General features: G+C 42.1%; 1 protein-coding gene across 1 annotated transcript in view; it reads left to right on the top strand.

Moving 5' to 3' along the window:
• LOC149366290 (neprilysin-1-like) overlaps positions 1-8,339 on the top strand; it is a 44,452-nt gene extending 36,113 nt beyond the window's left edge. The window contains exons 12-20 of the mRNA XM_089550092.1: positions 1,750-1,862; positions 3,004-3,062; positions 3,439-3,490; positions 4,027-4,094; positions 4,599-4,729; positions 5,457-5,522; positions 5,870-5,974; positions 6,117-6,193; positions 8,115-8,339. Of these exons, the coding sequence (XP_089406218.1) occupies positions 1,750-1,862; positions 3,004-3,062; positions 3,439-3,490; positions 4,027-4,094; positions 4,599-4,729; positions 5,457-5,522; positions 5,870-5,974; positions 6,117-6,193; positions 8,115-8,220 (777 nt within the window). The 3' untranslated portion in view covers positions 8,221-8,339. The remainder of the gene's footprint in view (positions 1-1,749; positions 1,863-3,003; positions 3,063-3,438; positions 3,491-4,026; positions 4,095-4,598; positions 4,730-5,456; positions 5,523-5,869; positions 5,975-6,116; positions 6,194-8,114) is intronic.
• Positions 8,340-12,718: the final 4,379 nt, after the last annotated feature.

The following is a 12,718-nucleotide window of genomic DNA, read 5'->3' as shown; positions in this document are numbered from 1 at the left end:
GCAGTCCGTCTTCACGAATGCCTATTTTAGAGGCTGTAACTTCTGTTTTCCGGTAGAACCCACGTCTATAATCCAAATACGCCTTCATTCCTGACCGTCATACTTCAGTCTTCAATGACTAGGTAATAGGGGATCGTTAGAGCAAAGCTTTCCTTCCTACCGAAGCAAACAGCTAGACAGACACCACGTGAAGTTAAAGCCGATACAATTTAGATCCACTGAGCTTCCATGTTAGGAGCGAAATGATCTAATGTTTCTTTTATTTACTCTTGTGATTGGTTAGCAGAGTGGTACAGGCTCTCCGGGTCAAGAGCATTTGTCGCCAATTTCTGATTTTTGTGCTGTATCGTACTTAAGCAAAGTCACTCAGCGTAGCTTAGTTATAAAGTACAGACAGTTCTGCGTCTAAGAAATCAAATAGCTTTGGACGTACATTTGTCGCCAATTTATCGTTTTTATGCTGTATCGTAGTTTAGTGAAGTCATTCAGCATAGCTTAGTTACAAAGTACAGACGGTTCTCCGTCTAAGAAATCAGATAGCTTTGGACGTACACTCGCCGTCAAAAGTAAATGGAAGGCGACATAGTCAAAAAAATTTAATTTCTTTAAATCTAAAGCATAATGGTCCGTGCTTGTTGGTGCACAGTGCAATTCGCACAAACACAATTAGGCTGCGCATATGTATTCAAGGATGCATGAATTGCGGCGCCGATGATTAAATTTTTTCGTGAATATTGTCTTCCATTTACTTTTGACGGCACCTGTACATTGTGATAGCATACACACATTTAAGCCATCCGCTTACATGTGCATACTTACACAAAAAAATAACACTCCATCGGCGGCCTCTTCATTACTTGCGAAATCCGTGCCTTTCATATGTTGCGCAACCTTAAGAAGCAACCAGAAGTAAAATTCGTGTTCAGCTGTGAAGTTAAAAGTCCCATCGATGCGCTTAATGTCCGCCCTCATAATTTTATGATGCTATGTGGCGAGCAGCATATTTGTAGCGAAAGGCTAATGAACCCTATGAGTACACTATCGAGCAGGGAGCCACACAGAGAATTAAATGCAAAAATTATCGCTGTGCCACAACTTCTTGTTTCACACTTGCATGAAACATATACTAGCCAGTTGTGAAAACGTATTGAGCAATCGTTTTACCACCAGCCCGAAATGAAATTCCACAGCGGTTGTTTTACGGGCACAGCAAGAACAGAAACGCTTAGTTGAGGAAGACTAAATACTAGCTGCAGAGGTTTTTGTTCGTCAGTAAAAAAAAAAACAATTTTACGAAATGGTAACGTAGGGAAATTTTGCTTTACAACAGCTAATATATTTCTTCGTTCGCTTTGCAGCAGTATTGTCTGTGTTCCGTTTGATGCTGGTAAAAACACCAAGTGAATGATGGTGATTAAACTATATCTCAGAAAAACGCTAGAGCAGCGATATAGTCCGGGTCAGCAGGGTAGAAGTTTAAGGAGGATGGCATGTGCATTTTTCTAAAACAGGTGCAGAGCCGTTTGACAACGCCGGGAAGTAGTTCTATCAGTTGTAACGGCCTGTGCGATTTTTCTCACGCATATCGATAACAAAAACCATTAAAAGTGTTAAGATTGACCATATACACGCAAAACTAAAAACGTAGGGGTTTGTAGTGGCCTTTGTCTGTCGAGTGAATAGAAAAGATATGAGCAGTCTTTCCCTTTTTCACCGCTATGGAATTGAGAACCTTCTCTACCGTTACAGGTACCACAGCTTGACCCCAACAGCGCTTTCTTAACAATGTGGCACCACATAGCAGCAAACAACGGCAAGAAGAAGCTGGAAAAGCTACGTCAGCGCTATAAGAAAGAGCTGGAGTAGGTATCTGATACGAAACACGATAAATTTCATTCGCACCTAGCTGGGGCGATTCTAGCACTAATTATAAATATGAGTTCCTCAGGACAACATGCTTGTTACATTAGAACCCATTTTCGTGTTTGATTTGTTTACAGCACAGTTGTGCATTAGGAAACCATCCGACGTCGTTTAACATCCTAGTTAAGAGGAAATTTAACAGATGATTTCGTGGATTAAACTAATTAGGACACTTCATTTTTGCACCAGGCCTCGTTCTTAAATACCAAGCCTAAGACTGATCTTGGGGGCCTCCTAAAAATTGCATAAGAAGTAAATGGGTCTATAGTAGCAATGTTGCGGGGATAGGAATAAATATAATTGAACAAAGATTAGTCCACAGGCACGGCAAACTTGGCCGAAAAAAACTGCTTTTCCTGGCTTCATGCCCCCCCCCCCCCCCCCCAACGTTTTCAAAATACATCAGAATGTGTTTCTAACGCAATGTGGTTTTCAAGCTTTCCAGCGCTGTACGGTCATGAACTGAGCTGCAAACAATAATTAAGATGATTTTGGAACGGGGCTCGCGGCCCGAAAGCTCAGGGTTACAAATCAGTAGCCGCCTTTAAAGCATGTGAGATAAGAACTTCGTTTGAGAAGACCGCAAGCTGCCACCCAGTGTTTTCCTTTTCCATGCCTTGCATGTATGGAATTGTCCCTCTTGCTCGATCCGTCTAAATGACAGAGGAAAATCGTCTGTTCCACATTCAACCATTAGCAGCGAGAAGCACTGCCCTGCATGCAACACAGAATACTCCTGAAGGTACTCGAGAAGCTTGGGATCTTTGGTTCACAAGAATTTTTTTTTTTGCCTATGGCTTGTTCCTGATCGCTACGTACCATGCATGGCACGCATTCAATGTCAAGAGTGCAAAAGCAACTATGGGGCTGCCCTGTGCCAACACAATTTACTGCAAAACGCTTCCTAATCCATCCAAATGTTTTTAGTGAGTTGCTAAGGCTGCACCAAAAACCGCTTGCTTCGTTCCTCTTTCCCAAATTGAGCCCACAGATATCTTTTTAAGAAGCAGTGGCGACAGGTTTTGTATATGGTAGTTAACTTCTATAACCTCACACTTCTTTATTCTCTTTCAAATCCAGCTGGATCGTCGGCGCAGCTCTGGTAAACGCTTTTTACGACTCAAGCAGCAATGAAATGGGTAAGGTGCTTAGAAATACCTCAGAGTGTAGCTTCATGTTTACATCCAAGCAGGCAGTAACGAACATCTTTCTTCCTTCCGTCCAACGAAAAGGATCAGATAAAAAGCAGCAATAAAAATTTCTTACAGCACTACAAGCGTGTTGCTCACAGAAAACACAATTTTTGGACAGAAGTAGTGCCTTGAGTTGACGTAGGACTGAAACATTTATTTCTGAAACACAAGGATTGAGCGAAGAAAATGACGATTAATTAGAATCAATAGTCTAAATATTCTTTCTAATGTTCCGTGTCAGCGTATTTCATTCCTGTAATGTCTTTGCTAGGCACTACAATTCGTCCCCTTTAATACACACCACGTAACATTTGTTTTGCAGTCTACCCTTCGGGAATACTTCAAGGCGTTTTTTACCAGTATGGACTTCCGCGGTGAGTTTACACATTCAATCTGTAGTGTTTACTGCAGTCTTGAAAGAGAACACTTTCTTTCATCACCGGAGATCCTTGCAATCCACTTTTTTTTTCACGAGGTTCTAGAATGGCTTTTTAGTAAACTGTCCTTGTATGTTGCGATATTTAGGCGACCAATATGAAAATCTTGGCCAAGCTAAGCAGAGATGATTGATGGCATGATAGCCAGCATATTATATGTGCGCGCAAAGCTCTACGTCTGGCTAAACCAGCTCGACACTTCATTCGCCACTTAAAGAAGTGAATGAGTGTAGCATCTATTCGTCGCGTACTTGACGTGTTTTATTCAACAGTTGTGCTCAAGCTCAAATGGTTTCCTTAACACTTATTACTGGAGCTTTTCTGTTCAGCTCAGCTATAATGTTCACCTTCATATATAATTCACTCTGATCGTTGAGATCGCGAACATGGCATCCAAACGGAGTGCGCTCGCTTCGTCGGTGAAATGTTCATTACATTACTTTTAAACGCATAATTTTTTACTTTTTTGACAGCTCACTAAACTTCGGAGCTATTGGTGCGGTCGTTGGGCATGAAATGACCCATGGCTTTGACGATCAGGGTAAGTTGTTAGAGGATGACTCGCCGAAGGTATATTACGTATAGAACACGGTATATTGCAGCCCGCCACGAAACGCGAGACAGAATAGAACAAGTAGTGATTGGCAATTCGGTGGAAGTAATCTACTGTACGGAGAAAACAACTCAACCAAGTCTGGCATAAGTGTCGCGTTAGTCTTAGTTACAAGTGTTCCACAGGTGTGGTAAAACTGTAGACAACTGATGCGTTCGATTGGAAAGCTATGATGCCCATAAAGCATACAGAGATTAAGAGCTTTTGTTTTTTGACTAATCAAATTATAAGAAACCACTTTGTTTCTTCAGGGCTAAGTGAGCAGCAACACTGTGTAAAAAAAACCTCCATCTATGGACATGCCTAACAGCACCCGGAAGAGCCTAAGTCTTAAAAAACTCTCGTCGAATTGAACCTGTGACTGTTGATAAAATTTTAATGCTAATATTCCGCGCTCAACGTCCTAGGATCCCTATTTGTTGTGCTTTGCAGGAAGCCAGTTTAACCACAATGGTCGACTGGAAAAGTGGTGGAGTAAACGAACCCGCAGTAGGTTCAACGAAAAGGCGGACTGTTTCAAGCGTCAGTATGGACGGATCTTTGTGAAAAAACTGAACATGACGGTATGAACTCAAGGCGTTTTCTCTGGCAATTTAAAAAACAGTATCTTACTTAACTTCTAGATGGGGTCCTTATATATAATGACCAATATATACTTGATACAGAGACCTCAGAAGTTCAGATAAAAGAATTGGTCATGTGACATCGATACATAGCGCGTATTGCGCAGTCCAGGGATTATAAGATTATAGCGATCCCCTTGACCAGAAGCCTCAAACCCATCTCGAGACGCTAGTAGTATAGGTTAACTTTCGTTGCCTGCTGGTCATATTAAAAATGATGAGGGAATAGAATCTAACGAACTATGATTTACGAAAAGGGGATGCAGTATGAATGAACGAGAAACCAAGATATTTCTCACATGAGGCTTACGGAACGAAAGCAGAAATTTTTAGGGCCAGTTGGCCGCACGATAAAGCACAATAAAGCACCGGTCCTCAGTATGTAGATTTACAGAAGTCAACCTTCTCTTCATATAATGCTATAACGGACGCTAATGTAAAGATCAAAGTAACCTAAACTTAATCGCACAAATTTGTTTTCATATAAAGAACACTGAAAGCAAATTTAAAAAAGAATTTCACCACTTGCTATTCATTCTCTTTTTGACAACACTGAACGTAACCTCTTATACTGTTTTACTCCGCAATAATTGTTGCCTGGGCACTACAAATTCTTACTACTTTCCGATTGTATAACATTCGCCTTCCTTTTTTCCGGTAAACGCAGTTGAATGGAAACAACACTGTGGGTGAAAACATTGCGGACAATGGCGGCATCCGATTAGCTTTCAAGGTAAGTACTTCCATCCACAAGTGATGAGCGATCATATTGAATGCAGGATTTATTGGTGGGAAGCCGGAATCCCTGATATTTTTAGACTATCAGAATGGTTCTTTTCAGAGCGTTTAAATTCGGGGTAGCCTGTAAAGTAAGTCTTTGTTCTTAATGCGGCTTCAATTAAAAGATCTGCAGATTAGACTATTTCTTGGCTAAAACAAGATTAGGGGACAATAGCGGGTTAAAGTAACTTTTAGGGTAATGGCTGTCATTTTGGTAAAAAAAGAAAGCAATAAAATGTGTCAATTACCCATCGCGGTTGTGCATGTCTTTGTATTAATGAGACACATTCATATTTACAGGCGTACAGCAAGTTGTTGAGACAGAAGTGCGACGAGGTGGACACTCGCTTAGACGGCCTCGAGCACTTCTCTGGAAAAAAGTTGTTCTTCATTGCTAATGCCATGGTATGTGGCCTTGTTGAATTAAATGAATCCGTTGTTTTTTGAGTCTCTTGTGTCGTCTGCAATAGCTGTACGATGTTTCAATCTGTTAGTATTATCGTCTCCATAAACAATACCCTTTAAACTACAAATTCTGTTTTTGCAGGTATGGTGCAATTTATCCCGGGACAAACTATTGAAGCACCTAATACAGTACGACCCGCATAGCCCGAGCCGTTATAGGTGAGTGCATTCGCTCCGTTTTTGGTGTTTAGCAAGGGTGTTGTGCGTTTCTGCAGTTAACACAAATTTTACTTTTTCTTCGAGCTTACTTTCTCAAGAAAGGAATCATTAAATCTGTAATGTGATGCCAGCTCTGGTATTCAAGCTCTACTGGCCCAAAATAGGATAATGTACACATTTGATCTGCGCTTTAATTATGCGACAGTTTTGCAGAATCTTCTCATTTCTTCTAATTTATTGCGACGTTGCTACGGTGTTTTAAAAACCGTACCCCTCTTCGATAACCACTAAATTTGGAAGCATCAGTGACTGATGGTGCCACGTGGAATTAAAGTCAAATATAGACTACATCTTGGACGTCTTGATCACTGGGCGAACACAATTGATTCCAAGAGCTGTTCGTACAGATAAAAAAAAAAAGAGGAGACGCGTGATTTCGGGACGGAATAGATATCTCAACGAATGAAAAGGCTCACTTGATGGAATATCAGAAAATTTCTCTGACGTTCTCGGTTTTAACCGAACTTTGCGGCTAGCCTCACTGTCGAACAGTGCAGCACAACACACAATTGAAAACCGAATCATGATGAGAAAGAACGCCAACGAACAAAGAACAACACTGAGACAATGTAAAGACGATGTACCGAGTAGAGATGATGTACCGAATCTACCTTCCTTCCATGTTTAGAGCTTTTTTCATCAGAGCGGTTTACAAGAAAGATCCAAATTTAGCGTCCTTCTATTTTCTCGGTGCATGGCGTCTCGGTGTGGGCACTATGAACAGCTTCAGAATAAGGCGCCGCCCGCGTGCGGATTGCGTTAACCGCTGCCAGCTTCATCTGGGCTGAACACAAAACTCTAAACTCTAAACCTGGCAGTTATCATTCCATTTACAGTTTGTTTACATCTGGCTTAAGAAACCGCACGTCAAATTTTCGCAGTTTAAGAACCTTTTTGTATTTTAGAGCCACCAACCTTTTCACCGTCCCGCGTTCCCTGGCGCCATGGCAACCAAACAAATCCTAGCAGCTGTCTAAGTCCTAGGGGAATCGAAATTTCAGGCGTTTTATGGCTAGAATTCTGCAGAATGGGAATCCTGAGGGAAACCAAAGCATGGTTCGCCTTTCATTTAGTAGAACTCGCGATAGAATTATATGGGAACAAAAATTTTGTAGTGAGGCAGCGTCATCCGTTCTGTTCTGTTCCGTCCAGTTAGCGTCATCCCCAAACAGAAAACAGAACGACCCGGGGGGGGGGGGGGGGGGTGGGGGTATATATTTGCGTTTGCGCATGCGCACTGGCGCCCCGTTAATCTTCTGGCCCAAACAGATGGGATAAACCTATTCTAAACGTATTTGTCTATAGCCGCTCTTCCTGTGCGCTGCCGCCTAATAGTTCCTTAAACGCACAATCCAAGAAGGGTATTTTGCTTATCCGTCTCAAATTTGAGAACCTATAGTGTGATTTATTTTTTATTCGCTTTGCAAACTCTGTTCTTGACAGCCGCGTACGCAGGAGCAAGGCACGATGCTGGGCGAGTTGGTGGAGCATTCGTTTGAAACACACCGCTGGCGGACAATGGACGAGAATGAAGACACACACAAGACAACAGCGCATTGTGGGTCTTCTGTGTGTCTTCATTCTCGTCCGTTGTCCGCCAGCGCTGTGTTTCAAAAGAACCGTCCGCAGGACAGTGTTCAATAGCAACAATTTCGGTGTGCTTAATACCTGGCCGCATTACCCTCAAGCTTGGCCGTATATTGTAGGCTCTGCTTTCCCAGCTTCCCTACAATGTAACCGCTGTTGCTTGGTGCTACGTCACCAAGCATGCAACTGAAAACGGACTGGTTCTGTCACCTCTCGTGTATCTCTGTCTTGCACACTACCTCTTAACACTGAATCCATGGTCATTCTCTTTCAGGATCAATATACCAATGAAAAACATGAAAGCCTTCTCTCGTGTCTTCGGATGCAGGCCACGTTCAGCAATGCACGTGGACCCGAAGAACAGGTGTACATTGTGGTGATGGATAGTCACACGAAAAGGCACGAAACTACCTGTATGTTTTTGATGATATTTGCATCGATATAATTAGACTGAAGACGGAAAATGTTTTAGAATAAAGCTGTTTGGGCGCAGGCTTGCGTTGCACGCAACACTTTGACTGGTATTTTGGTGTACAAAACGCTTTCGTAGGTGATTTACTCTATGTCATCACTAATAGACTAACAGATGAAAGATTTGCGGCGGTGCGAGAGCGCAGCCATGAGCACGCTGGTCTAGAGCGCTGGGAAACCGCGCTATGGGACAAAGACAGTCAACTGTTAATCATCTTCATAATTACTATCATCAGCCTGACTACGCCCATTGCACGACAATGGTATCTGCCATATCCCCTCAACTAGCCGGGCCCTGTCCCAGCTCCGGTTCCTTGATCCCTGCAAACTATCTTATGCGCTCACCTAACCTTTTCCGCTCCCGCCTATGCTTGCTTTTTCTTCCTTTAACATCATCGATTACTTTGCCTTGGCATTACATGCCCTGCCCAAGCCCATTCCTTGTTCTTGGTTTCGGAAAGGATATCATTAATCCGCGTCTATTCCCTTACCGATCCTCTCTTTTCCTGTGGTGGTAGTAAAACTTTATTTCCAGCGGATATAGAGGAGCAACCGCAAGTCGCCCTCCGCTTAAACGGCGGCCGCTTTCCCGTGTCTTTTCCTGTCTCTTAATTTTACGCCTATCACTTACCTTTCCATAGCCCGCCATGTTATCTTCAATTTAATTAGAACCCTTTCCTAAAGCCAGAATTGCTCAAGCAGGTAATGAATGTTAGAGACAAGGCTTGCGCTGCAGTGAGTGTGGTTAGGCATGCAAATAACCTTCGAAATTTCCTGTGCTGTTATAAAAGTAGCTGAGCCAAGGTTGCATCTCTTTGTTCCGCTAGATACGTGTGTTCAATGCTTCCCAAAATTAATAAGTTTTCATAACATGGTTACAAAAGTTGGTTTTCGTTGAACTTATATTGGCATTTAGACGATAAGACGGTCGGTAGGTACGCGGTAGATGGTAGACGGTCGGTAGACCGTAGATGCACTATAAACAAAACATTATTTCGTGCTGGCATACTGTTTGGTGCGTTTTAGTATTTTGGGTATGATTTGTACACTGCACTCCCTATGCAAAGTCTTCACACACCAAAATTGATCCTAAACGTTTGGTAACAAGTCACCTCTCCGCGGTTTTTGCTTTCAGCGGTTCGCAGATTAGAGTGAATTGTAAATCCGGTGACCTAGCTTGCATATTCCAAATACCTTATACACGATGAAGCTCTCAAGTGCACATGGTCTTGTCGACAGTCAGTAATCATAAATATTAACGCTTATGAACGAGCGCAAACTGAGCACATGAGAGATACAAAAGATGGGCTCCATAGTCTTTATTTTTTTATTTTTTTTTATTTATTTCATACTGCAGAGTCGCTCGACTCCAAGCAGGCATGAGCACGGGCATGGGCACAGATACAAATAAAAAAACACAAGATATGCACAAACTTCATGCAAGAGCAAACGATAATGCGAAAAAAAGAAACCAAAAAGACATGGGTTTCACATAGAAAAGGCTCTGAAATTATCGACAAAGGTTTCCACATTTGGGCTGTTCACTACACACTTCGGCAATTCATTCCACTCTGCTATTGATTTGAAAAAAAATGAGTGTTTTACTGTGTTAGAGTATGCACGAAATTCTTGCAGCATTTTTACATGGTTATAACGCGTACTTGCTCGTGAAACAGGAGTAATATAATCATGGGTGTTTATTCTAATCAGATTATTATATATTAGGAACAAAAATTTCAATCTTGCTTCAGTGCACCTTGTCTGAAGAGATTCTAGGCCAATAGAATTGATCATAGCTGATACACTATCTGTTCGTTTGTATCGATTGCAAATGAAACGGGCCGCTGTCCTCTGCACTCTTTCTAATTTGGAGATATTCTTGGCCGTAAATGGGTCCCATAAGCAACAAGCATATTCCAGACGAGGCCGCACCAAAGCCTTATACGCTGCCAGTTTGACATGTTTTGGGGCCTTTGACAGTTTACGCCTCAAACACCACAGAGTCTTCAGAGCTTTCCCGCATGTAATATTGATGTGAGCATCCCAGTTTAGGCAATTAGTTCTCTGAACTCCAAGGTATTTCACAGACGAGGTTTCTGGAAGTGGTACGCCAGCTATACAATATGGATGTATCAGAACAGTTTTCTTTTTACAAATTCTAAGTACGGAACATTTATTAACGTTAAGAAACATACCCCATTGGTTACACCAGTTTGAGATCTTCTGCAGGTTACTGTTAAGCTTAATTTGGTCCGGTGTGGAGTTAACTAAGGAATATAAAACGCAGTCATCTGCAAATAGTTTAACTTTAACTTCGGAATCAACCACGTTAATTATGTCATTTACGTAAACTAAAAATAGGATAGGCCCCAGAACTGATCCTTGCGGAACACCAGATGAAACCGGAAGTTCATCAGAGTACTCATCGTTAACACGAACATATTGAAATATATCTTCTAAGTAGGCTCTAATAAGGTCAATAATATTAGGATTGATTCCGGCAGTGTAAAGCTTTTGAATGAGTTTAGTGTGCGGAACCTTATCAAAGGCTTTGGCGAAGTCAAGAAAAACAGCGTCTATTTGTTGTTTGTTATTAACTGCAATAAAAAAATCATGGCAAGTGGTTATCAGTTGTGAGACCGTAGATAAACCACGCCTAAATCCATGCTGCTCATCACATAAAAAATGGGTCGATTCCAAAAATTCCGTCAGAGCTCGGCAGATCACATGCTCGAACATTTTGCAGCTGGTCGAGATCAAAGATATTGGGCCATAATTAGATACGCGAGATGGGTCACTGCCTTTTAAAAACAGGTACGACACGTGCGGTTTTCCATTCCGATGGGACTGCGCACTGAGACAGACAAGCGTTGAAAATAATATGTAAGTAATGTGATAACCATTCTGCGTAACGGCGGAGAAAAGCTGGAGGGATGTTGTCAGGCCCACTAGACTTTTTTACGTCAAGTTTCAGAAGAAGATTCAAAATACCTTCGCGGGAGATAGTAACATCTGGCATTAAAGAAATGTAGTCGTCTGGCTTAGAAGGAAAACTCGAGGTTTTATCGGTATACACTGATTGGAAGTACTCATTAAACACACCAGCAGTATCTTTTGACCCTGTGACAGGTGAACCATCAACTTTTAGTGACACATTGCGTTGTTTGTCGCCATTAATGTATCGCCAGAACTTCTCCGGTGCTTCACTCAGAAAGCGCCCAAGCGTAATATTAAAAAAGGAATCCCTAGCTTGCTTGATCTTGTTTCTTAATAGACTGCCTAGCATGCTCTCATTAGACTCATTTCGATTACGTGAACGCCGCATTCGCTTTAGCCGACGTTTAGCGTGAATAATATCCCGCGTAATCCATGGGTTATGTTTTTTTTTTCTTAATAACACTAGGGACATACATTGTCAAGCAGTCGAGGCATATATTTCTAAACATACACCATAACACATTCACATTCTCCTCAGCTCTAAAGCTGTCAAGGTGGGTCTCTAGAAAATCCAAAATTTCTACATCATCAGCTCTGTTAAAATTTTTCACAACAATGGGACGCTTTTTGTTGTCAACGTAAACTGATAAGGAAAAAACACAGGAAACAAGATTTTGATCAGATACACCCTTCAAAACATCAACAGAAATACACTTAACGGCAGAACTAATGAACACTAAGTCAAAAATGTGGGATGCAGAGGCACAGATCCTGGTTGGTCTGTCAACAATCTGGGTCAGATTACACGTGAAGGCAGTGTCCATAAGGAGCTCAGAATGACCAGAATTGGAACCCGTCATAGTACACATGTGCATCCAATCTATATCAGGCAAGTTGAAATCGCGACCTAAAATCAACTTCACTCGGTCGCCCCGGAAGCGTTGAACATAGTCACACAGCTCTTCAAGAAAGGCGACATCCGCGTTAGGAAGTCGATATACTACACCTAGTACAATAGTGTGGCCACAGAAATCGATCTTACAGAAAAGACTTTCATGGCTTGGAATACCCGGTAGCATCACAGCAGATATACTTTCCTTAAGTACTATCGCGACTCCTCCGCCACGTGTCGGTCTGTCGCATCGCAATATTCGGTAGGCGGGGGGAACAATTAAGCTATCAGGGATTTCAGAATGAAGCCATGTTTCTGTCAGAAACGTAATGTGCGGGTCCAGGTCGTAAAGAAGTCCTTCGAATTCGGCTGTCTTATTTCCGATGCTTTGAGCGTTGAAGCAAACGAGTCGCAACGATCTGACATTATCAGCTGGTCATTTATGTCTTTCGCTTCTGATTCCGTGTGACAACACGAGTCGGTGATGTGGCAGCATTCGCACTGGCAGAATCTTCGCCTTCGGAATCATCTTTGCGCTCATTTAAAACGGCAAGCTTCCGTCTTCCATTCCTTTCTTC

This window comes from Amblyomma mixtum, chromosome 1 (assembly GCF_055824585.1).
Source record: "Amblyomma mixtum isolate Tamu chromosome 1, ASM5582458v1, whole genome shotgun sequence".
NCBI classification, from domain to species: Eukaryota; Metazoa; Arthropoda; class Arachnida; order Ixodida; family Ixodidae; genus Amblyomma; species Amblyomma mixtum.
The sequence above is the reverse complement of the archived record's forward strand: the minus strand, read 5'-3'. Positions and strand labels throughout refer to the sequence as shown.